Below are 27,527 nucleotides of genomic sequence, written 5' to 3'. Positions count from 1 at the left end.
TCTTCATATTTAGAAAAGATTTGTCTACCTCTTGTTTACCAGCTCTGTCACTGTGTATTTTCAATTTTATTAATTTCTGCTTTCTCTTAATAACATATTTGAAAAGCTTAGATCTTTTAAGTCCTTTTACATAATTAGATGAATTTAAAGCTATATGTTTCTTTGTTCCAAGGACTGTATCACTCAGAGCTTTGTTACATGTTTGTTAACCTTTAAATTCTAAATAGTTTCTTTCAGGAATCCAGAAGTCCTAGCTGTTTCAACTTCCTGAACCCGTTGGTTGTTTAGAATCATTTTTCTCAAGGCGAATGGATAATTCCACTCCCCATCACCCCCAAACCATTGTGGCTAGTGAATGGGGTGGAATTTATTGACATTGCCCTTGTGGCTTAGCACCTAGTCAAGTCGAGAGTGTTCTGTGTGTTTGGAAAAACTGTTCTTCGTTTGGGGAAAAGTTTCTGTAATTCAGCTTTTCTTTATTGTAACTAATTCTTTGTCCTGCTTGACTTGTCTTTAATACTTTGTATCTGGCTGTTACCTAGAGTTCCAGGAGAAAGTCTTGTCTCCCCTCTCCCAGCTTTAGCTGTTCTGTGCTCATAAGCTCTAAAACTTTTCTGTTGTTTTTAAAAAATTTTTATTTCAACAACTTGATGTATAGTCACGGCTGCCTGTGAATCTATCCTTTTGGCTGCCACAGTTTTCATCGTTCCTAGGAAGATAGGTCGTAAAGTTCTGCTCCAGTTGCTCCATTAATTCTCCTTCCTTGGGCTTGTTTTCTTTTGTTGGTAGTTTGTCCTCGTTTTCATGGCGTTGGTGCCCTTTTGATTGTGGTCTTGGCGGTGAGTCTCCTTTTGGACATTTGTTGCCTGTCCTGGTGCAGCTGTGCAGGGTAGGGCTGGAAGCAGTTGTTGGATCTTGGCTCTAAATGGTTTCAGAGGAGTTTGGGGGATGGGCGAGGCGGGCCTCTGGCTGATGCATCTTGGTGTCTGCTCTTCAAATCTTGGGACTTTTCTGCCCTCGCAGGTATCACCCCCAGCCTGCGCCTGCCAGGAGATAGCTGATAAAGCCGTGTTGATTGCAGTTGGCCAAGTGCAGTGTGTCCTGCTTGCACTGGAGGCTCGAGAGCTGGAGTATTGAGCTGACTCTGGCAGATCTCTCTCTGGGTCTCAATTCCGTCCGTGGGAGCGGGCAGTGGCTGTCTTGGGTTTGAATTTGGACCCCTCCCTTTATTAGTTGCTAGGAGTCAGGCCAGTTATGGGTCCTTTCAGGCCTTAATTTCCTTTTGCGTCAAAGCAGGGTGCTAGTCAAGTTTTTAGGGTTGGTTTGAGGGTTCCAATGCATTTCAGTGCTTTTCCCAGCCTCAGTGTTCGCAAATGGCGGTGGCGGTGATGACTACTTTCTGTCTGTGAGCTGGAGTTGCTGCATTTATCTTCGTGGTATTTTTAGCCTGTTACCCTGCACCCCCGGGGTTCTCTATTAGTGCCTTGGGGTTTCTGCCTCAACCAGAGAGCATCGCTTCTTTAGCCGTTTTCTACATTGGCACCCCCCGCCCCCGAAAGACTCCTTTTGAGAAAGAAACGTTTCCATCGTCTGAAAAAGTTTAGAAACCACTGGACTGTGTGATTCTCGGGGTCCATTTTGCATCCAGAATTCTGCGGTTCGGAGGTATGCATCCTTCAGGATTCCTTCAGTTGTGAGCTGCAGAAAGCCCCACTCAAATTCCCTTAAACAAGGAGGAGCTTCATGATGGGAGGTGTAGGCTTTGGGTGGACGCCAGATGCCATATGTCAGGCCGGCCCTGGGCCCCTTCCTGCAGTTTTCTTGGCTTGTCTTCCTTCCTGGGGTGGCTGCAGCAGTTCCACCGTCCAGGGAAAGAGAGAGAGCCTCCTTGTTCATCTCCTGTCCGGGCTAAGAAGCCCCAGCTGACTTTTGTGTGGGTGTCAGTGGTCAGCAGGGGCCCCTTCTTAGCTCTCCGTGGGCTTCCCTGGATGGAGGGGGATGGGTGCTGGATTCGGGCTCGGGAAGGCAGGCCAGGGGTGGGGGGGTGGACGCGCAAGCACTTCCTCAGCTCTGCCGGGCTGCTCAGCTGCAACAGCTGCTGCTGGAGAGGATTTTGAGGCGCCCGAAGCCCTGTGTCATCTGCCTATTTTGGTCTCTGCGTTAGCCGGCGCGGGGGACAGGTCGGCGCGCACCCTTCCCAGCGGTGGAGGTGCGGGGGGTGCCTGCCGCTCCAGGTCCTTTGAGCATGAAGTTTGCCCCTCAGAGCAGCTGGAGACCTTTGGGGGGGATCCTTCTGTGAGCTCTTGTGTGCTCTGAGATCCGCTGGGGCAACTGGCCTTAGCCTAACGTCTGGAGGGCAGCTTCCTTGGGTGGGGACAGCAGATCCTGATGAGCATTACGGTGCCGGGCGAGGAGCGTTGTAGGAATTAGAGAGATCGCGAAGGTGTTACTCAGTTTTGCTTTCAGGTAGGGAGGCAAAGCTTGCGGGATGTGGGAATGGAGGAAAGTGGCCTTTGAAACCCGGTTGCCCCTGGGCAGCCTGGAAGGGAAGTGTAGGAGCTGTCTTTTCAGTCAGAGCCTTTGGGCTGGAGGGTGCAGATGCTCCTCAGGGCCGGCTCAGGAGGATGCACGGGTGGATTTTGTGTGTAAAATTCACTTGTTGCCATCTGTGGGTTCTCTCCACCCTGAAGCCAGTTACACGCTGTGAAATGATGTTTTGTATCGAAAACCAAAAACTCCCCCGACACTCCCTGGTCTCTGCCCCTGGTCTGAAAATAGCAAGCCAAACCACCAGAGTGGAAGTGCTAAGAAGTGGATTCCTAGAAGTGACAGGGCGCATCTCTACTGAGTCACCCTCTCCTTGTTCCTCGGAGCGCCTTGGCCTGCTGCGTGCTGTACACGTGTGCCTCACCACAAACAAAGTGATAAGCCAACGTGGCTCTCTGTTCCGTAGAGTTGGCCTTTGGTTGACATTTTGGTGGGAAGGGCTGCGGGCGGGGCCCTTCATAAGGAAGTGTGCACTCCTCCGGGGCCTTTCTGTAAGATGACGTACTTGCGGAGACCACGAAGGCAGTGCCTCCTACTGGGGACCATGTGTCAGGTGCTCTGGTGGGGAGCACGCTGATTGGCTCGGACAGGGCACAGGGGCCGCTGTGGCGTCTGAGGGAACAGGAGGAGAGGGCTGCAGGGGAGGTGGGGAAGGAGCTGAGGGCCGAGTCCCAGAGGCTGCTGGGGGGACTCTGGCTTTTATTCCAAGGCTGGTGGGAGCCCTGGGGGGATTTTGAGCAGAGGAGTGACATAGGTGAGGGTGGCCCAAGGAGAATGCTGGGACTTTTGATACACTGGGGAGGCAGTTACAGTAGAGTGGACCAAGGTCGTAGCAAACGGTGGTGAGGAGCGGTTGGAGTTGGGTATTTTGAAGGTGGAGGTGATGGATTTCCTGATGATTGCTTCTGGGATGTGAGGCGAGAAAGACAAGCACAGGTTTTACTTTAGTCCGTGCAATTGGAAGTTGCACTGCAAATGGAATTGCTGTTTTCAGAGCTGGGGAGAGCCACGGCAAAGGCAGGTATGGGGGAAGACCAGGCATTGGTTTGGCCATGTTGATGTTGAGATGCATTCTAGGATCTGATTGGGGGGGGTCAAGTGGGCAGCCAGACTCTGCCTTTAGGGGTTAAGGGCAGTGCCTCGGGCTGGGAATGTCAGTTTGGGAGCTGCTGCATAGCTGGAAAACACTGGAACAAGTACTTAGGAAGTCGTGGAGGCCAAGTCTGAGGGACCCTATTCCTGGAGGTCTGCCGGATGCTGGGGAGCCTGGAGGGGTTGCTGATGAAGAGCTGCCAGGGAGATGGGATGAGAACCAAGAGAGCACAGTGTTCTGGAAGCCCAGGGAAGAAAAGGGGTTGGGTATGTTGAATGTGGAGCAATTGAGTACCACGAAGACTGAGAAGTGACCAGGGGGTTTGGCAGCGCAGAGGTCTTTGGTGATGATGACCCAGGTTTTGGGGGAGGGGTGGGTGAAAGCCCAGTTGGCTCAGAGGGAATGTGAGAGCATAGGCTGTGCACACAGTAGGTTTGGAGTTTGCTGCAAAGGGATCAGAGCCGAGGGTGGGCGCTGCGCTGGCGTGTGGGGCCAAGGGGAGTGTTGTAAAGAGCCAAGTCTCTGACGGAAGGCCGGTGTGCTGAAGGGAGTTATCTGGCACAGAGAGAAAGGGAGGAGAAGAGAGAGGACACAAAACCCGGGTCTGTCCCCAGATAGGGAACAAGTCTGGCAGCCAGGGCGGGCCTCCGTGGAGAGAGTGTGTGAAGACGGTGCAGGTAGACCGTTAGATTTGATGGAAATGAGGAAGTTTCTGTTTTAATTTCCATAGTGAACCAAGAGGCAGGATATCTGCCGAGGGTGGCACTTTAGCAAATGGCCGCCTTTTCTCTTCAGGTCCCATTCGGTTGGTGATGCTTCTCCTGTGGCCCTGTGCTGGAGGCGGCATGTGCTCTGAGGCAGGACAGGCCTCCTTCAAGTGTGGGCTTTGTCACTTTCTCAGCTCCTGACAGGAGGCAAGGCCCTGCGCCTCAGAGGGTCGTCATTCTGGGTCCGACGGGGGGGCAGCACCTGCCCGGAGAGGTTGGGTGAAGTTGAGTAACGGTGTTTGCAGATCATTCAGCAAAAGCGCGGGGCACAGAGTTGCCCGACAGATGTTTCCTGTGTTCTTCAGAAAAGCTCTTGAGGGTGAGGTGAGATAATGCTGTTCTTCTGAGAGGAACTCACGACGGTGACTCCTGGCCTGGCACCAAAGCGGTGCCCTGTGTGTGCGTTTCCTTGTCCCCATTGGCAGTTGGGTTCTTCCAGCTGCAGGGGCTGGGAGGGTTTTCTGGGACACTGGTGACAGCTTACGAGGGGACGGAGCATTATGGTTTGAATCCTATGCCGTGGGCTGGTGGGTTGGCTTTAAAAGCAGTTGAATTCAGGCATCTGTATAATTAAGGAGGTTTAGCCTGTAATCCAACTTTTCTTTATGCATATGAGGAACACAGTCTGGGAACATCCAGGTAATTACTCTGATTTTTAAAAAATCCTCACAGAGGGTTTAGAGTTGAAATACAGGCCCACATCCTAATAGCGGACTTGACCTGAGTTAAAAGGCCACGGCGTGGCGCAGAAAGGACAGAGGGTCCTTTTTCGGAGGTTTGTGTTGTGGAGGGGCCCTTGCCAGTGGACTGAGTGAGAATTCCACACCTCGTGCTGTGCTGGAACCTCTTTAGGAAGGGTATGTGCCGTCCATTTTCTCCTGCTCCTCTGCCAGAGTTTCAGATTCGTCAGGCCTCTGTTCTGGTGGCAGCTGGTGGCTACGTGGCCCAGGCGTGGGTAGGCCCCAAGTGGCTGTCTTGTCCTGAGAGAGCCCAGGAGGCAGCGGGTGTGTGTGTGTGTGTGTGTGTGTCCTTAGGGCCCCCCCCCAACCCCCAGTCTCTGTCTCTAGCTCTCCCAGCTCTGTGGAGATGGCCCAAGATAAGGGCCTGCCCCCTCCACTTCCTGGCCAGTGTTACGTGACATTCCTTTAGGAGGCTCTAAGCCAATGTACCTTTTTTTGTAAACTCCATTTTGAAGCAGCCTGAAGCCTTCTATTGATCAGATGAAAGCCTTAAATCCTAGTCCCTCAAAAGTTCAGCGTTCCTGGTCATGCTTTCCCTCACAGTGACTTTGTGCAGCAGCTGAGTTTCATAGATGAGGAAGTCGGGGCTCGGGAGATGAAGTGTGTCCCACACAGCTGGTCAGGGTGGGGCGGCAGTTGGAGCCATGTCTGTGGGCTCCTGCCTCTTGCCATGGCACCTTTCCGAGTGAGGCTCACCTCCCTCTCTATTTCACACGACCTCTGTTAGTCACTCATGGTGCTGGTTTTAAAACTTTGCTGGGCCACCGCCTCACCCATCCCCTAGCGCCCTGGGCTCTGGTGCTGCCTGAGAGCCTTTCTTCCAGCTGGATCCCTCTCTAGCCAACTGGCTTCTTGCTCCCCGACCCGGTGTAGCCACCCGGGAAAACCAAAGACTAATGTCTGGCACTTTCTTGCCTTTTTTTTTTTTTTTGTTCAGGCCCCATATCTATATCCACAGCTTTGTGGGTTTTTTAGAATAGGAAGTGAAGTACTTCCTATATAAGCTTTTGCCATGCTGTGTCAAACTCATGTGTCCCCTGGCCTTGAGACCAGGATGCCAAATCAGATTCTTCTCTTTTAGTGTGGGCCGCAGAAAGTTGTTGACAACAGTGGTTACATTAAGCTCTTGACATTCTGCTGCAAATGTCCATTTTGGAAATCCTGCCTCTTTCCTCGCCTCCTTTCCCCCTGCGTCCCCCCTCCCCCCTTCTTAAGTTTAGGAGACTGTTCCAGATTTTTGAAGGTTAGAGAGCTGGATATACGAGCTGAGAAACTATCTGGTAATGATAAGAGGCAGAAGTGAGCCAAACGATTTCCTGAGTATTCCGCAAGAGGACTTGGATGCAGGCCAAAAATTGGAAAATCTTTTTTTGTTGTTCAGGTTGGAAAGACTTTTCGCTTGTCCCTAAAATTTTAGATTTGCTGCTCACTCTGCATTCAGAAAAACATTCCTCTGGCTAGTTACTGTGCTGTGTGAATTTAGCCGGTGTGTTACCAAGCTTTGTTTTTTTTTTTTCTTGAAGAAACCAAATTATAGATTCACACATGCTTATTAATTTTATTACTGATTCCATCATACCTCTGTACGGCTTTATAAACCAATAATTAATTGTAGGCCAGTAATAAAAAGTTTAATAGCTTCATGACCATGACCATAACCCCAAGACTCATGGAGCGTGAGGGAACTGAGGTGTATTTCAGGAGTGTGACTTGATGGCAGAAAGCGTGCAGAAGCACATCAGGTTCGTGGGGCTGTTTCATGTTGGGGGGAAAGAACTCAGTCTTCTAAGATTTTTTTTTTTCCTCTAAGAGGTTGGGCATATCCTACATTTTATAACGGAATTTTATGTACTCTATTTTAGATGTTAGTGGTTTTAAAAGTGAAAGAAAGCCAAATTCTATTTTGTAAGAGTTTGCAGTTTTGCAGATACTCCGTGATCACAGAGAAGAAAACCCGAGAGGTGTCCCAGGAAGACACCAGCCTCAAAGAGTTTACACAGTCTGTCCAGTTGTACATTTCTGGCTTTTTCTTGTGAATTTCCTTTCTTTCGGATGGACGTATCGGCCTTGTTCAGTGGGCGTGGCCCTGCATTTCTCCGTTAGGCTTTCTGGACTCTGGGCAGTTGTGTCTGGTCACCTGGCTTTGCTGCGTCGTCGTGCCCCTGGCTGGGTGTGTTCTTGCCCGGCATGGGTTGTGCATGTGGCCTTTGCTGGACCGTGTTGGAAAAGTCGAAATGCCTTCCTGTCTCGGGCTTGGTTGACAGTATGCTACTTGTGTGCCTCCTTCTCGTGGTAATCTGCCAACACCTTTCAGGATATTATGAAATTTAAACCAAATGAGGTTAAAATGGAACCTCTGTGCCACCGAACAGACACGGACTGACTGTGGTCGTCCAAGACACTTTCGGCTGAGGCTGTAGGAGTTGCAGTCGGGGCTGACAGTTTTAAGCTTCCTTTAAGGAACGACTCAGCCTGCGTGCTCACTTTTTATGGTGAAATTAATTGTCCACGTTTAGGGCATATTTCAGGAGCAAAATTCACTTTAAAATCAGAGATGTCTTAAAGACATTTACCTTGTGTGTGACTTCTGTCCGCGTCCCTGAAGGAGTGACGGTAGGATGTTTCTCAGTTACTGGTGACACTGTTGGACTCTTGGTTGGGGTATCAAAGGGCAGCTCTTTGCTGAGCTGAGTATTCCTTTAGGGGAGGGTGAGTCAGAGATGAGTGTCCCTCTCGGTGAAACCCTCAACCAGCTTGGCTCCACACGGTGGGCGAGGGCAGCTGTGGGAAGGGGCCCGAGGGATACGCTTCCTTAGAAGGCACTGGGTAAGGGAAGAGTTTGCAGAAGGCGGTGCCTTTGGTAGTTGGCAGTTCAGAAGAGCGCAGACGTGGACGGGGTAGAGAGCAGAAGTGTGAAAGTGTGGAGGAGAACTTGAGTTGGGAAAGTTGCAGTCTTTCAGGCAGTGTGGCCCCGGGGCAGTCTGCATCTCGCCCAGGTTTGCGGCCTTTCCTCAAGGGCCACCCTCCGGTGCATTCGCTCATGCTGGGCGTCTGCGCAACACAGGATCTGTCATTTTAGTGGCATTTATTGTGACAAGATTTAAACTAGGAGTTCTGTGGACTGTTTCGTCAGTTGCAGTGTTGTAATTGAAACTATTTTCTGAGAAGTTAAAAAAAACTTTGAAGAAGTCAAAGTAAATGAGGCAGTTCACCTTGGTGGTTAAACACTTGCCCTTGGAGCTCAGACGGACCTGGCACATTCCATACCTGCGTGACTTGGGGTGAGGGGCTCAATCTTCTGATCCTGGGAATCTTTGGCCCCTGGGCCAAGGTGCTCAGGACGGTGGAAGAAAGGTGGCTTTTCTGGGAGAGCCATGCTGTGCTCCATCCTGGTCCACATGCTGGGGGACAGCGGAGGCCATGACTGCCGTGTGTGTGGGCCGTGTCAGGAGAGCTGGTGTCACAGCTGTGGGTCCAGGGCACTTACTGGGTCTACATGCATGTCTAGAAGTGTCAGGTGTGCATTGAAATGAATTTGGTTTTTTTGAGACTTGGAAGGGGGTGTCGGCTTCCTACACTACACGCTGGAAAATGGGGTAGAATGGCACGGACCTTGCTCGCTTTTGCTCGTTTTCAAAGCCAAGGTTCTCACACAGGTGGTGCATCCAGAAGAGCAGTTCTACTGGGAACGGGCTGCCTCCTCTGAGGACGTCGGCCGAATTCCGCAAGGCTGGGACCGCGGGCAGGGCAGCTGGGTGCTCTTTCCCATTGACCGACTTCTTCCTCGGGCCTTTGTGGTTCTCCCTGCTCCACCTCCTCGCGTCCCGTCATTTCCCTCGGAGCGGGTGCGGGGTGGCGTAGAGCCGCAGTGACCTGGAAGACTTGATATGGGTTTGAGTGTTAGAGATTCAAGGAAATGCCCCTGGGCTCTCATCCCTGTCTTGCTGCAGGAGGCCTTTGCCTAGCTGACACACTCAAGATGCACACGTGCACACTCTTGTGAGTGTGTGTGTGTGTGTGTGTGTAGACCACATTTCTACACAGCTTGCAAATATTTTCATCCAGAGGTTTAGTGTAGTATAGATTAGAGACATACTATGGTTGTTCCTTCCTGTGATGAAGGACTCTACACCCGGTATTTTGGGGTGCGGTTGTGGGGGGTGTCGAAGGTGCCAGCCTGGAGGGACTGCCCTGTGGTAAGTGGTTATATCAAGCCCCAGGAGAAAGCCAGCACTCAAATACTTTCATAGCCTCATCACTCCTCACTCCCGAGCCCACTTACCAGTTTGATGAATCTTGACAAAGCAGTTATGAAATGCAAAATCAGGAAAGAAAGAAAATCAGAGGAACATTTTTCTTTCTAGGGACACTGATTTCCAGATAATCAAGACAGTATTCCCCATTTTCCTTTTTTTATCTCTTTTTCTGCTACCTAAACACACACTCTTTACAACTACCTTGTTTAAATATCAGCTTTGCAAAATCAGCAGTGGATTTCTGTTTTTAAGAAAAGTACAGCATTTTAGGTACCGTGCGGATTTCTATAGATTTGATTCCTAGCAGTGGATTCATTCTAAAATGATACCTTTATGTACCGCTCTCATACACTTAGGATTGCGAAACACTTTCATGATGTCACTCTTCAGGTTTTAGATTCGATGTCTAGTATCCCAGAAAAACGTAGTCATTGCTCTTGAATAAGAGGTTAGCATTTTTCTTTAATTAACTGTAATTAATAGAAAAGTTTTACTAATACTTTGCAAATAAAAGCACTGGCTTAAAATTTTAAGGAAAGATCGACAGTGTGTTTGTGCGGCCTTCCTTCAAGAAGAAAATCGAACGGTGTGGTTCAGTCTGCAACCCTTTCCCCCGCCTGCCCGTGTAGTGGGCCTTGCCCATCTCCTGGACCTCGCCCCTCACCCCCTCACCCCCTCACCCCCTCACCCCCTCACCCCTGCTGCTGCTGCTGCTGCTCTCCTCCTCCGCCTTGCCCGCAGCCACACTGCCCTCTTCTCCATCAGGGTGCTAATAATAAGTTCATTCCCTCTGCGCGGCCTAGCAGTGGCTAGTGCAGCTGCTGGAATATTCTCCCCACCATATCTTCCCCTGAGTTGCTCCTTTTTGTTGTTTGAATCTCAGGGCAAATACAGTCTCCGAAGACTTTTAAGTCTAAATTCGTCCTTGCCCATTTCCCAGCACTCACGATTTCATTTTTGCCAGAGCACTTAACTCAGCATACTAGTATGTGAATTTGTTTACCTGTTTTCTGTCCCCCCCCCCCCCCCCCCCGTATGTACTGGGGGGGGGCAGGGATTTACTGGTCTGCTTTGATCACTGCTGCACCCTTGAGTGCCTTCGCAGGAAGTCCTTAAATATTTGTGAAGCAAATGAATAAAGGTTAGTGAAGGTCAAAGGAAACAGGCCTTTATTGATGACTTTCTCATGCCTGGTGGTACTTGGGGTATTTTCTTTTGCCTTTAGCCTTCCTGCCTTTAGGAGATAACTATAAGGGGTGACTGATAAAGAAGCTGAGTTCAAAATGGGTGGTTGCTGGAGGGAAGACGGGTAGGGGGATGGGCAGAATGGGTGAAGGGGAGTGGGAGGTACAGGCTTCCCCCATTCATCCCCCTTCATGGGGATGAGAGAGACAGCGTAGGGAGCAGGGTCCGTGGTATTGTAATAGCCTTGCCTGGAGGCAGATGGTAGCTGCACTCGTGGTGACCATAGCATAAGGAATAGAGATTCTGAATCACCGTATTGCACACTTGAAGCTAAGGTAACATTGTGTATCAACTACACTTGAAAAAAAGCGACACTCGGTGGTAACCACTTACGAGCCTAGCGTTACCTCCAGGCCTGCGCCCTGGGAGCACACCGGCCTGTTTTTCAGGTTCCCAACCACGGCTGTCAGAACCAGGGGAGCGTTGGGCCACCCTGCCCGAGTGCTTCCGTGTGCTTGTGTCCCTTTGCTTCTCGGCAGGTCAATTTGATCAGCTCTAGGTTCAGGAGAGTGCTTGGCTCCTTGCCTGTCAGCAGCCCCACTTCTGGGGCTCCTTCCTTACTGGACAGGGCTGTCGGGGGAGGGGAGGGCTGCCTCTAGGCAGGGAAAGCCACGTTGCCTTGTGTTTTGTGCCGGTCTTTGTCCCGAGGCCTGGGGAAGGCGGGGTCTGGGAAAAGCAGGGCTACTTCTGTGAGCTGGTGCTTTCTACCATCAAGGCGGTACTGCTCTGGGGAGATTCACTCCCACACCTGAGTGGTCTCAGGACTTAGCCATCTCTCCCCCAACCAACTCCCCAGTAGGCTGAACCAGAGCAATTCATATGTAACTTCTCCTCAGCAATGCAGTTGAATTAATACAGTATCTTCGCATTTTGCAAGGAACTTTTTAGTTACTTTCCTCATTTCCTGTCTTTAGCCTGGCTGAGGAAATGACCCCTATTTTACAAACGGACAAAACATTCTCTCCGGGAAGAGTGGAGAATTGAGAATAATTGTTTTGACAGAACTGACAAACCATTATTTTGTCCCAAGTATGCAGATTGACTCCTGAACAATTAACTCAGTATTTACTTTGCCAGAGGCTTGAATGGAGAGTAAGTTCTAATGCATGTTAAATGCTTGATGGAGTGGATCAAGCTAAAGTAAATTTTGTCTGATTTTGAGTCAGATAGTTGATTTATTGCACAACTTCTTCTTGTTAGTTTGGATCTGAACTGTAGCCATAAAAGGTAAAACCAGAAGAGAATTGTCTTTCATGCCATAACTAGTTTTTATATAACATTAAGTTAAAAACAGTCCTTTGGCTTTTCAGCATTCCGGTGTGATTGGAAGGGTTACGATCATATATTCAACATAATTCTTGAGCAGTTACTTATGAGAGTTGATATTCTTAAATTGTAGAATATTTAAGTATTTTGATCATGGTCAGTCTTGTGGCAGCTTCAGGGCGGATTGAACCAGAACGAGGTGGTATTTAGTGGTTTGTGCCCTGGCTTCTATTCAACTTAACATAGTTTGACTTTAGTATTTTTGGCTGATGAAAGTATGTCTTCTAGATTGTGGTAGTCTTGAGTAAAAGTGGCTTTAGTGTGAAACTAGGGAGAAGTTTAATTATTGGCAGATCAGTGACAGTGACATATTGTTTTTCTTCCTTTCTAGTTATACATGGGAAGCTGTTGATACCAAAAATGACATGATTTATAAGATCAGCATCTGTGGAAACGTGGATGTTGCCCACTGTGGGCCATTAAGTGCCATTTGTATGTACGACTTGAAGACAAGCACCTATCATTCTGTGGGTAAGTAGAACTACCCTTAAATTACTGGATGTATAGGATCCCAGTTTTGCAAAAATGACTATAGCTATCGACACATAAGCTTATATACGCTTATATTATGTAATATATTTTTTCTGTTTTATCGTGTGTTAAAAGTAAGAATTTATATGTGTCCAGAGTGAGATCACATTAGTTTATTTCCATCTAGCGCAGTAACAGTCATGAAGAATCATGAAGAGTCATGCACATTTGTATTTATTGATACAGAAGGCTGTTTCCTAGATGGCTCTGCCTTCTCTTGTTTTTCTCAAACCCGGGCTTTACTTTACTTTTCTCCCTCCTTTAGGCTCATTTCTTCTAGAGCCCGGCCCCTTCACCCCTTCTGTGTCTGCTTTCCTCTGTACTTCTTTGAGTCTCAAGCTCTTACTGTTTATGTGCCATCAAAGGTGGTCATTGGTTTTAGGCTTATAGTAAAAATTTACCAGTCCTAAGGACTGCCAGTCTAGGAGACAGAAGTGCAAACTTTCCTTTTTAGGGCTCGTTTTATTTCCCCAAATGCCCTCCTTTTGGGTTAGGATCCCTTTCTTCGGGTGAGGAGGATGGGTTCAGGTTGGCGGACAGGGGCAGCCCTGCCGAGTCACATGGAGCAGGAGAGGGGGCGATGACTAACGGAAGAGGCGGAGGGCTGACCTACACGTGTTTCCCTGGGTTTGGTGGCATGAATGTCCTTGGGGACCTTGGACCAGGGCAGTTGGAACAGTGAGATGTGACGGTGAGGGACAGTCATGAGGTGAAGACCGTGGGTGACTGGGGCCAGTGTGGTCGTGGGGAGAGGCTACTTGCCAGGTTTTTGGAGTTTGGGAGGGTCAGCTTGCTGTGGTAGCTCTGTTGTTTTGAATGAAAATTCCTGAACATGGCTAAAAAGGCTTTTTAGAAAGCAATGTTTGGATGGACAGGAGTAAGGTCTGTGTGGCCTGCTGGTGGAGGCAGCTTCTGTTGGTTCCTCTCTCTGCCAGCAAGGGCACTGTCTGGACTAGAAACATGGGTAAGAGGGAAGCGAGGCTCGGGGCAGAGATCTGAGAAAGCACCAGGTTCGGAACTCTTGGGCTGGACAAATTTTATTTTGTGACCTACTTAAAGTCGTGCAATGAGACGGCCAACTTCCTGCTGTTCTATTTTGAGGATTCGTGCAGGGAGGCCACAGGTGGGCCTGTTGGTCACTGTGACTGGGGTTTTCAGAAAGAGGAAAGGGAATCTTCGTCATGACTTTATGATAATATTTGACGATAGTATTTCTGGCTGATGAGAAGTGCAGTGGAAGGGATGGATATTGGATGCGGATAAGCAGGTGTCACTGGCAGGGTGATCTGTGAAGTTGGAGAGGCTGGACAGAATTTTAGAATGACCCATGGTGGGTTGGCTTTGAAAGCCCCACAGGAGAGTTGATTTTTTCTGAGATGTAAATAGTGGGTCCATTATAGATTCTTTGTGCCAGGAATGGGGGAGGTGATCTGCTAAAATGTGTTTATAGAAAGCTGGGCCCAATGGAGTGGGAGGTTGGCTAAAGGGGAGAGGCCAGAAGTAACTAGCTGAATTAAAAGTTAAGGTACAGGTTGACTGTGAGGTGAACGAGCACTTTCCCATCTCCTTTGACTCCCAGACATGTGTGATGCAGATACTTTCACTCCTGAAGGGAGAGAATGGGCTGCCGGATGGTGGGCCCTTTCTGCGCATTGTCCCTGCTCTTCACCTCAAGAAAGCAGACTAGTTTGATTGAATGCAAGTGCTCTTAAATTAGTACACAGATAATCTGGAATCAGATCTGATTTTGCCAGTTTGTGTTGCATAATAGAAATAACGGAATTTGTTATTATGAATTTGGTTTCATAACTAAATAATAACTAAAGTTGTGCATTTATGTGCCAAGCCTTGTGTTTTTTAAGTAAAATATCTTGTTTAGTTCATTCAAAACTTTCTGAAGTAGGTGACTTCATTTTCCCTTTTTATAAATGGAGAAATGGAAGCCCAAAATGGATATAGGAGCTTGTCAGAGGTTGCATGATTATGGATTCAAATGTTGACAGGTGGACTCCAGAGCCTGCGAACTTATTCTGGGCCGTGTTGCTTTGTGAGTCATGGGGTCACACTGGACAGTTGCAGAGCTAAAATGGGAACCATGATGGGAAATCCAAACTCCTGGCTGTGAGAGGACAACTGAGAAACTAACCTCTTATGAACTTGCTAGAAAGGAAAGAAAGTGAATTTTTGAAAACAGCTACAAAAACTGGAGCTCCCAGTAGATCAGAGGAACAGAAAAGCTAGTATAGCAGTAGATTGGAAATAAATGAGAACTTCAGTATAACCACAGGTTGGGGTGTAGTTTAGCTATTTGTCCATTAGGAAACCACTTTAGACCTTTCCTTCATATCCTATAACAGAATTTTCAGATCAGTTAAAATTAAAATGACAATAGAACATTGGGAAGAAACCTAGCAAAATAGAAATATAATCTAGGGGAGGTAGGAGCTTCTCTTAATGCATGGTAAGACAGACAGACAACCCAAAGAAAAATGGCAAAGTCTGAAAACAGGCGGCTCACAAAAGAAGAATCCCAGATGGTCAGTCCAACTTCATTAGTAGCCAGGTATAAATGCAAATCAAAGCGATAATGAAATCTCATTTTTCTTGTATCAAATTGGCAGAAGTTTAAATGGTTGAATCACAGAGCATTGGCAGGGAGCCTAGAAACAGGCACATGCCTGTATTGCTACGGGGAAGATGGTTGTAACTCTTTTGGGAAGATAATTGTTGATGTGTATTTTATGGTACCCACAAAGGCTGCTTTTGTACTTAGAAATGAATATTAAGACCTCAACTTTGGTTTAAACAATATTAAATTATTTTTGATTGAAAAATCATATATTAGCTCTTCCTTAGGCAAATGATATTGTTCCATATATAAATCTGGCAGAGTTTAGCAGTCATTTTTTGGGACCTGTGAACAGCATTTGCAACCTTGTTGAATTGCCTTTGCCCCAATTTAAAATTTCTACGTTTTTACATTTTACCTATTTGATTTCCTTTTAAAGTACTTAATGTGTCTGATCTGACAATTAGAACTTTAGTACTAATAATTATAAATTCAGTAGTTTAAATTTGTAAACAGAATTAGTCTGAAATTCTCTTAGATGTTCTGATACTGCATCACAAGTCTCAGTCAGCTGGTCAGTTATAAGCTGTGGATCGATTGGAGTCATGACACTGAACTTTGCCAGTATGAAAAAATACCGATACAGTCACATTTCTCGTGCCATCCCAAATGTTAATTCTTTCGTCTTAATTTAATTAATCTTTCTGAGGGTTAGAAGCTATACATCTACTTCAGGAAGCCTGTTACCAGCCCACCAGGAAAGAATGTTAATTGTGGTTACTTACCGCCAAAGCCTGTGATTCTGACCGGCTTCTTACTGATGACCTGGGCAGGACACAAGGAATCCCGTTGTGTTGCTGCATCACATGCCTTCATTTACTCTAAGGAGGCTGGCCCCTTACTTGAGATGACATTTGTATGGTTGATATTTTGTGTGCACTCAGAGAACTCTGGAACAGCCATCCAGGTTGATTGCTGGATTGAATTCTGCATCTCTGACTCTTAAGATGTAAAAATCTCTTTTCCTGTTAAGCCCTGTATTCTTTCATTTTCTTAAAACTGTATAATTCTTTTGGCTATTTAAGAAGATAATCCGGTTCAGTTTTAGATATAACTCATGCTTTTGTCTTATTTATGGCCTCTCCTGATAGTCCGACAATAGCTGTTAAGTTTTAAAGCCTATATTTCCCTTACCTACTTTTGTAAATCCTACCAGTAGATAAATTAGCACTGTACATAGATTTTGGTACAAGAATTTTTTTTTTTTCGTAGCATTGGTAACTGTGGCAGATATGCTGGCACAACCTAGCTGTATGGGGCTGGTTTGGTAAATTGTAACATATTTTATTCTGATTTACTTGATTAAGTCATATCTTAAAAGAGATATGTATAAATTATATTTTGAAACAGCCAACACTGAATGTCCATTTATTTATTTATAACAAATACTTGAATGAATCAGTCACTAGAACAGACAAAAATCCCTTTTCTTGTGGAGCTTACATACCAGTAGAGTGGGGGCTAGACAGACACAAACAGTGGCTAGGTGGTGCGCTAGAACGTGATGAGTGCTGTAAAAAAGAAAAGGAAGAGTCGGGGTGCTGGAGGTCTCAGGAGTGTGTGTTCAAGAATATTAAATGGGGGTAAGTGTCGCTGAGAAAGTGACATTTAAGCAAAGACTTAGAGCTGAAGGAGTGAGTCAGGTGGCTCGGGGAACAGCCAGTGCAGGGGACAAGGGGGAGTATCTGAGTGGGGAGGGTAATTGGTGGTAGCAAGAATAGAAATCGCTTTTGAAGAGTTCTGATATAAAGAGGAGCAGAAAAACGAGGCAGCAGCTGTGGGGGGCGGGAAATCGGGTAGAGAGGATTCTGTCTTCATTTGGTGAAAGAACCTGTGAATCGTACACGTTGAGGGACACGACACAATAGAGAAGGGAAAGGAAAGTGGGTAACTGGGGAAGCCTTGCCGGAGCACACTGGTGACTAGCACGGGGGGGGCTGTCTGCCTGCCTGACAGGCTCTAAGCGGTGTGTTCGGGAGGCCGGGAGGCCGCGCGGTGGGCCCCGCGGCCGCCTGCGATGTCGGGATCGCCAGCGCTTGGGGCCTCAGCGAGGCCGAGTTGCGAGCTCGGCTGGGCTCGGCCGGGGACGGCGAGGGTTGCAGGCGAGGCCTGGTAGGCCTGGAGCGCGGCCTGGTCTGGCGGGCTCGGGTGAGCGCGGCCTCACGCGTAGGGTCTGCAGGACCCGGCGCGGCCTGGCTTGTAGAGCGTGGCCTGGTCTGGCGGGTACGGGCGAGCGCGGCCTGGCGGGCCTGGCGCGCAGGGTCTGCAGGACCCGGCGCGGCCTGGCCTGTGGAGCGTGGCCTGGTCTGGCGGGTACGGGTGAGCACGGCCTGGCGGGCCCCCTGGTGCGCAGGGTCGGGAGGACTGGGCGCGGCCTGGCCTGTAGAGCGTGGCCTGGTCTGGCGGGTCCGGGTGAGTGCGGCCTGGTCTGGCGGGCCCGGGCGAGCGCGGCCTGGAGGGCCCGGCCTGGAGAGCGCTGTCTGGCGGACCCAGCGCGTAGTCTGGCGGACCCGGCGCGGTCTGGCGGACCTGGCCTGGAGACCGAGGTCTGGCAGAGTCGCCACGACCTGGCGGGCCCGGCAAGCGCGGTTTGGTCTGGCGGGCCCAGGCGAGCGCGGCCTGGTCTGGTGGGCCCGGCCTGGAGACCGCGGTCTGGAGGGCCCGGCGGGCCTGGCGGGCCTGGCGGGCCTGGCGCGCGCAGCCTGGTCTGGAGGACCCGGCCGGGAGAGCGCGGCCTGGAGGACCCGGCGCGGTCTAGTCTGGTGGGGCCTTGCCAGCGCTGTCTGGTCTGGTGGGCCCGGGCGAGCTCGGCCTGGTCTGGCGGACCTGGCCTGGAGAGCGCGGTCTGGAGGACCCGGCGCGGTCTGGCGGGCCCTGGTGAGCGTGGCCTGGCGGGCCTGGTACGCAGGGTCTGTAGGACCCGGCGCGGCCTGGCCTGGAGAGCGCGGCCTGGTCTGGCGGACCCGGCCTGGAGAGCGCCGTCTGGTGGGCCTGGCGCGCGTGGCCTGGTTTGGAGGACCCGGCCTGGAGACCGTGGTCTGGAGGACCTGGCGCGCTCGGCCCGGCGCGGTCCGGAGGACCCGGCGCGATCTGGCGGGCCCGGCGAGCGCGGCCTGGTCTGGCGGGCCCAGCGAGCGCGGCCTGGTCTGGCGGACCCGGCTTGGAGAGCACGGTCTGGAGGACCTGGCGCGTGCGGTCTGGCGGGCCTGGCGCGGTCCGGCGGGCCCAGCGCGCGGTCTGGAGGACCCAGCGCGCGGTCTGGCGGGCCCAGCGCGCGGTCTGGCGGACCCAGCGCGGTCTGGCGGACCCGGCCTGGAGAGCGCGGTCTGGAGGACCCGGCGCGGCCTGGCGGGCCTGGGCGAGCGCGGCCTGGTCTGGCGGGCCCGGCCTGGAGACCGCGGTCTGGTGGGCCTGGCGCGCGCAGCCTGGTCTGGAGGACCCGGCCTGGAGAGCGCGGCCTGGAGGACCCTGCGCGGTCTGGTCTGGTGGGGCCCCGCCAGTGCGGTCTGGTCTGGCGGACCCGGCCTGGAGAGCGTGGTCTGGCGGGCCCGGCGCGCGGTCTGGAGGACCCGGCGCGGTCTGGCGGGCCCGGCGAGCGCGGCCCAGCCCATTTGGCGCCGTCCTCGGGAGCTGGCCGTGGGCCTGGCGTGCTGGCCGCGGCCCCGCAGTCCTCACCCGGCTCTCGTCCGGGGAGGACGGCCAGGCTGGCCGGTTGCCGCGGTTGTCTGCCGCGGTTCGCTGCGGCCTCTTCCCGAGTGCCCGGGTTGGCAGCCGGTCCCGGCCACCGGGCGGAGCGGGCAGAGGAAGAAGGCGAGATGGACAGGCGGGTGCGATGCTGATGGGGGCCTGGCGCTTAGGGATGCCGGTGCCCCGTGCCGCGGCGGCAAAGGTTGGCTGGATCCCTCCCAGCCCGAGGCCAGGACCCTCTGCGTTTCCTTTTCAGGGCGGGCCCAGCTGTTACGAGGAGCCCCCAGGAGCTCTGGGCACAGGGCCGGAAGGGGCTGCTGTGTGGGGGGGACGGGAGGCGTGGGGGAGGGTCTTCAAGGTGGGGGGGGGGACCGTGGCCTGTGAGCGCCCCCTTGTGGCAGCGGCTTGTGCAGCTTGCTGCGGTCCTCGCCCGCCCTCCGTGTCTCCTGGAGCGCAGCACTGCAGGGGCGCGTAGAAGCCCCGCCCCATCTCGCGGCGCTAGACACGCCTACCATGGGCGGGGCTACGGGTGCTGTCCACGGGGCGCTGTCCTTGGTCCCGGAGACTGTGCTCTCGGCTGAGAAGAAGGATTTTCGGAAAGATCTCGGGAGTTTTAGGGGAGAGAACGATTCAGGCAGACCTTTGCACAAAAGGCAGGCGGGCAGTCAGGAGAAAGAACCAATGGACTGTGAGACTGGTACTGTGGGGGCAGCTCTGGAACCCATTACCCACTCCCCACTGCATCTTAATTTTGATCCTTCCCCTTTTCTTCCTCCTTTATTTCTTTTTTAAAAGAAGATCTCAGGTATTTATATCGGATTGGACCAATTATAATCCCGAGTTCATGATACACAGTCATAACTGATCTGTGGACTAACCTTCTGTTTTTTTTTTTTAATTAAGATTATTTATTTATTTGAGAGAGAGAAAGAACACGAACACGAGGAGGAGAGGGCGGGAGGCTCAGTGGGAGAAGCAGACTCCCTGCTGAGCAGGGAGCCTGATGCAGGACTGGATCCTGTGACTCAAAGATCATGACCGGAGCCGAAGGCAGTTGCTTAATCAACTGAGCCACCCAGGCGCCCTTTTCTTGTTCTTTAATTAGGTGTTTTGGATAATGTGACTACTAACTAATAATGTGATTAGTTGTTTTGGATAATGTGACTACTAACTAATAATGTGATTACTAACAAAATTTAGTAACCCGAGAAGAATAATCACTATCTATGTGTTTTCTCCATCTTCCTATCTCCCTTCAGTGGGAGTAATAATTAACCTGTATTTAAAATTTTCTTCCCTTTCTTTGTTTCTTTCTCTTGCTGTGTCTTATTTCTTTCTCAAGTGTGTGTGTGTGTGTGTGTGTGAGAGAGAGAGAGAGAGAGAGGTATTTTTATCTTTCTAGGAAGTGTATATCATACTATGTGTAATTTTCTGGGACTTAAAGTGGTAACAACAATATTATGTTGCTAAAGATCAACCAACTCGTTATCTTTCACTGTAGTTTGTTCCAGCCAACTTTTACATAAATATTGTGTGGCTCTCCCAAAGGTAAGTTATCCAGTGTTCTACTGATGAGCATTTCGGTTGTTTCCAGGTTTTTGCTCACATTTCACGTGTTTCATGTGCATTGTTTCCTTTTGTGTAGATACCTAAGAGTTCAGTACGTAGCTCATGGGGTTCAAGATGTTCAATTTTAGGACCTAATACCATGCTGAAGCAACAAAGGAGAGCTAGACCACTCTCCTCCAACACTTGGTATTTAACTTTTGTCATTGGAATGGTTGTAATTGGTATGCCATGTGGTTTCAGTACGTAATTCCTTGGTTACCAGTGGTGTTGAACATTTCTCTTCGTATGCTTCCTGACATATTTTTCTTCCTTTTGGTTGATCCCATCCATTTTATATTATCTAGTGCATGTGATGTGTTCTTTCTCTAGAAGCCTTAAAATTTTCTCTTTGCCTTTAATATTAAAATTTACCAAGACATGACTAGGTGTGGGTTTTCCCTTATCTCCGTTTTGTGTGTTCTTTCAGTTAGAGGTTATTTTGTTTCACTTTCTAGGATTATAAAAGAAAAGTTTTTTATTCTTTTCCTGTGTGTGAGAATCTATATTCTTGATGCCAGTTCTTTGCTAGCTTTGTCTATCATAAGTAGTTTGTTTTCATTAAGCTATATTTTGATGAAAGTAAACTTTTAAATTTAAGAAGTCAAATATATTAATATTTCGAAGTTAATGCTTTGAGTTTTAAATACTTTTCTACATTAAGATCTAAAAGATAACTATATTTTGTACTAAAAGTTCTTAAGTTTGATGTTTATGTCTTTATTTTAGAGTTGATTTTTGTATACAGTGGTAGGCAGGGATCCATTTTTTTTCTTTTTTCACATGTGGATTCTCATTTTCTTTAGTTCCCTTTATTGAATAGTCTCTTCTTTGCTCATTGATCTGTTATTCTGTCTTATATCAAGGTTTGATTTGTACGTATCTCTCTGCGCTCTCTCTTCTAATCTGCTTGTGAGTTTATCTGTTCCTATGCCAATTTATTACCATATTGATATGGCATAGACATTTTATTCCAGATTATTGCAGTGACAGTCCTGGCAAACTGAGATGTAATCATCCTACTTGTGAGCCATTCTAAAGAAATTTTATTTTATAACAGGTAATTAGGAAATTATTTATTTTATAACAGGTAATGGGAAATTATTGAAGAACTTGAGCAGTTGAGTTATATATTCTGATTTACATTTTCTAAGATCACACTGGTTGAGGTAGATGGGGAAAGGGGGAATGGTGAGGGACAAGATGGAGGCAAGGGGACCAATCTTACACTATTGCCAGAGTATAGGTGAGAGATGGTAGTGGTTTTAGTAGCAGCAGTAGTAGAGGTGGTGAGATGTGGGTGGATTTGAGATGGAGGCAAAACCATTAGAACTTTCTGATTTATTGAATGTGGTAGATAAGAGAAAGATAAGACTCTAATGTGTTTGGGGCTTGACCAGTAGCTTGATGGAAATGCCATTCTTCAGATGGAAAATCCTGGCGAAGGGACAGTTTGTAAGTTTATGAGCCTTCAGATGAATTATAGTGCCACTTTTAATTTGCTTATGCTTGGAAATAGCTTTATGGTTATAAATGTTTTATAGTTTGTTCATGTCTTTTCCTTTCCAAATAGGTGATTCTTCTTCAAAAACTGTAACCAGATCTCTTCTGGAATTCAACACAACAGAGAGCTGTAAGCAAAGCCCAAATCACAGAATCCAGAGTAGCATTACCTTCTTATGTGGGAAAACCTTGGTGAGTCCACACAGAGTCACTTTATAATGTTCCATTTGTTAAAAATGTTTGCCCGTTAGGCATTCTTGCTATAGTGTTTTTCTGGGAAGAATAAGTGAGCAAAATTAAAAACACAAACAGAGCCATCAAACCACCAACCAAAACACCATTACCATTAAGAACCAATATGTAAACAAACCGTAGCCCGTAGTTACAACTTTTAAGTGAAACTTGACCTACATCCTGTATAAAACTACAATTCAAGGTGATTAGTGTGTTTAAACTCAAAACACTGTTGAGTGTTTACACTGTAGGCATAAATTTTTTTCTTTCTAAGACTTTTTTACCTAGCATTTTATCTTGGTAGTTTTAGGGCAGTGCCTTTATTATTATTATTTTTAAACTGTTTTTGTTTCCTCATTTATGTTAAATTGGGAAGACCAGCATCTGTCTAGGAGAAGTCTTGGCCAGTAGGTAATGGCCATCAATCACACCTTTTTTGAGTGTTACTGGCATTGCAAGGGGACATCATTATTTAAAGTGTGATGTTTGTTCTTATTCTTGCATATTGCATATGAGTGGTTGGTTTTAATCTCTGGTATATAGAAAGGACCTTCCAGTAAATACTTGCTAGCTTTTAGGAGAAGCAATTTATATAGAGATCCTATGACTGTTCTCTAATCAGAGTAAGAACCCAAGTGTTTAGAAAAATAAGGTTGTGGAAACTCATGTGGGCTGCCAGATTACCTTAAAGTATTGTTTTAGAACTTGGTGCTGTGATTGTTGTATCTTTAGGCCCATAATGTCTCCTCTGAAGAACTTTAAAAATAGAACTTAACATTGTTAATTTAGGACCAGCCTGTCAGATGCACTCTTGTCTATGTTGGAACCTTAGAAAAAAGATCTTTTTGCAGTGGTATGAAATATGGAGGTCTGTGTTACAGCATAGGCTAGCTGCTGCTTTAATTTTAACTGATTTCCTTCAGGAGTTCTGTGTTCATCACACGAGAACCAGAATTGCAAAGAACTCCCTAGATTTGCACATGGGAGTGTAGAGGTGAATTTGTGTCACGTCTCACCCAGCAGTGCTGTGTGGTTGACCATTTTGGAGTCGACCCTGGTTGCAGTCTGTGTGGAGGGGCTGCCCTTGAGTGTGGGGGTGTCTAAAGCGAGGCTGGTGTGTGAACTCGGTCGGGTCCAGATGGGCCTCCGTCCTCAGCTTACAGGAAGTATGAGGTCACATTTTCTGGCTTTGATTTTGTTGGCATTTGGTTAAGAGAACATTTGGAGTCTGAGAGTGGAAGGGCTCTGAGGACTACATCCCAGGAGTTACTGTGCTTGCATAGTTGGGGCAGTAGAACAGTTTTGGACCAGTTATACCAAAATTCCAGCATGATTTCACGAAGCTTTTGTCTCATAATTTCTGGGTTTGGGAACTTCTTGATGACCTTGATTAACTAAAACAGTTGTGTCCTCCCTCCTCCCCCTCCTTGCTGCTTTAAAAATTTTCATTAGCCTTTACTGTTTCTAACTTTAAGGGGGGAGGAAAAAAAACCCTTACAAAATGCAGTATGGTAACTTATTTTTACTTTTTTTTAAAAATAGGGAACTCCTGAATTTGTAACTGCAACAGATTGTGTGCATTACTTCGAGTGGAGGACTACTGCTGCCTGCAAGAAAGAGACATTTAAAGCTAATAAAGAGGTAACAAGGGGACTCAAGGTCAGGTGCTTACTACCAAGGTCATTCTGGGACCTTTAAGATTTGAAACACTGGCATAAACCTTTTGGGGTAAAAATCTTTTTTAGTTTTGAAATTCCATTTGAGTAGAGGTACTACGTGATTTAATTGTTAAAATGATGCTGGGTGGTTTTTATTTTTAGGACAGGGCATTTAAAATATCCTAGGATATGATTAGAAGTAGACTGGCTCACCGTCTACCATCTCAGTTTAGTTAGTTAGTTAGTTAGTTCTTGGTTTCTGGTGCCGTGCAGCTCAGTGACTGCCAGGGATGAGCTTGTGTTTAGATTAGACACTCTCTCTCGCAGCGCCCATCTCTTCAGCCTTGGGATGCCTCCTGGACGCTGTGAGTTCAGGCCAGTCAGTTCTTTGCTGGTGTCCGTCAGAGACTGGATGGCTTCTGTCGTTCCTTCCACTCTTTCTCTGGTGTTCAGTCAAGTCGTCCTTGGTGATTCCTGCAGTGTCCTCTCCCCGAGCCCAGAGCCTGAAGCCGGCGTGCTGTGTGGCCCTTTCCCTGCCACGTCTCCCCTCCTCCCCCTGCAGGTCTGGAGGTGGTTTTCTGTGCTTCCTGAGGCGACAGGCTTCACGGGTTGATTATTCTGTCTCCCCATTAAGTTTTATGTTCTGAAGGATTGAGTTCAAAGACTCTCTTAGGATCTAGGATCTGAAGACGAGAGCAATCAGTTATTTTCACTGATGGCCCAATACAGTGTCATTCAAGAAGGGCAGAAAGAGAGGAGTTTGTTTTTAAAGAAATAAAGCCACACGAAGCTGTAAATAATAAATGATCAGATATGGAACTGCAAGAGGCAGAATGTTGCCTCCTGGAAGAGAGCATGAGGGACACCAAGTGAGAAAGAAGTCTCAAGTGTGGAAAGAGTGAAGGCCTAATACAACGACACTGACCTTGACATGACAGTGTTTAGATTTAAACCTTGAATTTTAATGCTTTGGTTACCCTGTGTGCCAGTGTGCAATTAGTGGCAGGAAAAGAATGTGAGAGCCACAGAGAGACGCTGCCTCCTGCTCTCCTGTGGGGCCTCAGACTTCTCCCGGTCCCACAGATGTCCTCCTGGACTCTGGCTCTCCAGCTCAGCAGCGAGACCCGTTTTTTCCTGTTTTGACTGTTGTCTTGCCTGGCTTTTTTGAACTGTTATACCTGGTGAAAAATTACTTCGCAAAATAAATACATAAATGCTACTTGTTTTCTATTTTCTTTGCGTCGGAGGTCAGAAGTCATAGACTACAGCCCCTGGGCCAAAGCCTGGCCCTGGCCCGTGTTTGCACAGCCCCAGAACGAAAAGAACAGTTTTTACATTTGTACAGGATTGTGAAAAAAGCAAAGAAGAACAAGAGAGACCTGTGTGACTCAGAGCCTAAACTATTTACTTTGTTGCTCTTTATAGGAAAGTAATGGGGGTGGGGTGGGGAGGGCTTGCTCTAAATCAGTTTTTGATGTATGAGGGGAGGAGTATAGTCTGTGTTTTTTCTCCAAACAGTGACATTTAATTTCTCGTAGAAGCCGATCTACAGATGGAGGAGAAGTGTGCAGTGTGTCCTCAGTGATCCGGTCTTTAGGTCTGGTTGGCAGCCCGGGCCTTATTCATTCAGTTTTCATTTGTGGAGGGCCTGTCGTGGGCCAGGAAGCAGGAATTTCACTAAATTTTGAAAGGCTTCTTGCTCTTAGAGAGCCCATAGAGGGAGGGTATGCAGGGCAGGTCCTTGCTCATGGCTTGGATTTGCTGTGCCTCAGGTATAGGTCAATGGCGGAGGAATGGGCAGAGGCCCGTGGTGGCCGCTGAGAGGCCGGGCCTCGCTGTAGCAAATCCTGGTGGAGCAGGTTTCCTCTTCTCTGTCTTCAGTGAGGTTTGATTACAGCTTTATACCTTACAGGAGATGGTATTGCTTCAAAAACTGTAGTAAATATTTTATGCAAAAAAAAACAAAAACAAAAACAAAAAAACCCTGCAAAAAACCCAAAACCAGTCCAGATGTGGTTCGTGTCACTGGAGTCTTGATTTCTGTATCTCGTTTCGGTTGTAAGTGGCTTTGTCGGAGTTAAAACAATTGTGGGGCAAAGCTCATGGTAGTTGCAGACAGTCTTAATGCTTGTTGAGTGAATTCTGGTAGGGCTTTTTTAAGATAGTAATTTCTTTAAAATAGTTTGGATGTGCATCCCCTTCCCATCACACTCCGAGGAGTGCAGAGAACTCCGGCCTGGGGTGCTTGTGTTCTTAGCAGAGCTCCACGAGTGCAGTTCGCAGACGTCTGGCGCTAACAAGGTTGATTCACTGTGCGGTGCGAGCGGCCGGCCAACGACCTCCTTCCCCCGCGGCTACATTCCTGCTCTTATGAATGTCTCCATTGCTTTGCTCAGTGGAGCAGGAAGTGGGGAGGACTTTCCCCAGGAGCCTTGACTGTTTTTCCGATGCACGCTCCAATTCTGTGGGGTGCTGTGTTAGGCGTGTCTTCTAGTCCTTCCTGGAGGAGAGAGCTGGCCAGAAGTTGCTGAAACTGCCCTGAGCCAGGCGTCTGCAGACCTCGCTTACTGGAATCTCTCAAGTCTTCGGGTGAAGCTGAGCTGGTGGAGAACTACGAGCTCTTTCAGACGTGGCCCCCGCTCTCCTCCACGCCAGCTGCCGGCTTGCTCCCTGCTCTCAGACGCCTTCAGCTTGTAGCTAGGGAGTCGCTCCGTGTCTGCTGGTTCCCCACCCCTGCCACAGACCAGGTCGCTCCCTGCTGGAGTTACTGTCTCTGTGTTACCTTGCCTGGAGGATGACAGGCTTTCCATTTGCAGGGTGCTGGATGCCCTGGTTCCTCTCACTGGAACCTTGTCACAGTCCGCAGGAATACCTTTGGTTTTGGTGGCTTTTCTGCAGGGTCCAGCGTGAGGCTTGGCGTCTGGCCTTCTGACCTTGCTGGCTTCGTGTGCCGGCACACCCCTCCCACCCCACCGCTGCAGCCCCCTCCGTCGGCAGCGGGACCACTGATCCCCCCGTGGGCATGGGGAGAGTTTGCTTTAGGGGTCCCCTTGAAAGGAGTTCATGTGTTCCCTGAGTCTGTGAGGAGCTGCCCTCGACTCATTCCATACGAGCCCTGAAATCTCTGAGGACTGCACTGGGGGAAATGGTTAGTGGGTCAGAGCAGTCCCTCAAGTTTGATCATCTTTCCTAGAAAAACTTGTTAGCTGAACTACTGTTCAGCTACTAAGCGGTTACCTTTTGTTATACAGATCTACCTGCCTGAGACTGGGGTGGGCGGCGGGGTGGGGTGGGGGGGCGCTCCATCTAAGAGACTGGATGCAGATAATTTTTGCACTAAAGCTGAGGTCAGGGACCACGTGTTGATCAGGGATTCAGTTTGAAGGCAGAACTGATAGGACTTGCTGATGATGGTTTTGGATGTGGAATGTTCGGGGTCTGGATGATCTTAAGGTTTCAGCTTGAGCAGCTGGCTGAATGCTGAGATCGAGAACACTGGAGTAGGAGCAGGTTTGGGGGAGAAATAGAATCATTTCTTCCCTTTTTTTTTTTTACTTTTTTTTTTAATTTTTGATTTTTTATTCAACTTAGTTAACATATAGTATATTCTTAGTTTAAGGGTTAGAATTTTTTATTTTTTATTCAATTTAGTTAACATAAGGTATTATTAGTTTCAGGGGGAGAATTTTTTGTTTTTTATTTAACT

The 27,527-nt window shown here is 48.4% G+C and overlaps 1 protein-coding gene across 1 annotated transcript in view; it reads left to right on the top strand.

The window, feature by feature from the left end:
* The window catches only part of IGF2R (insulin like growth factor 2 receptor), a 95,644-nt gene that overhangs the window by 6,259 nt on the left and 61,858 nt on the right, over positions 1–27,527 (top strand). Inside the window, exons 2-4 of the mRNA XM_082729508.1 lie at positions 12,306–12,445; positions 22,000–22,121; positions 23,706–23,804. Of these exons, the coding sequence (XP_082585634.1) occupies positions 12,306–12,445; positions 22,000–22,121; positions 23,706–23,804 (361 nt within the window). The remainder of the gene's footprint in view (positions 1–12,305; positions 12,446–21,999; positions 22,122–23,705; positions 23,805–27,527) is intronic.

This window comes from Mustela nivalis (genome assembly GCF_964662115.1).
Source record: "Mustela nivalis genome assembly, chromosome: 5".
Lineage (NCBI taxonomy): Eukaryota > Metazoa > Chordata > Mammalia > Carnivora > Mustelidae > Mustela > Mustela nivalis.
The sequence above is the reverse complement of the archived record's forward strand: the minus strand, read 5'-3'. Positions and strand labels throughout refer to the sequence as shown.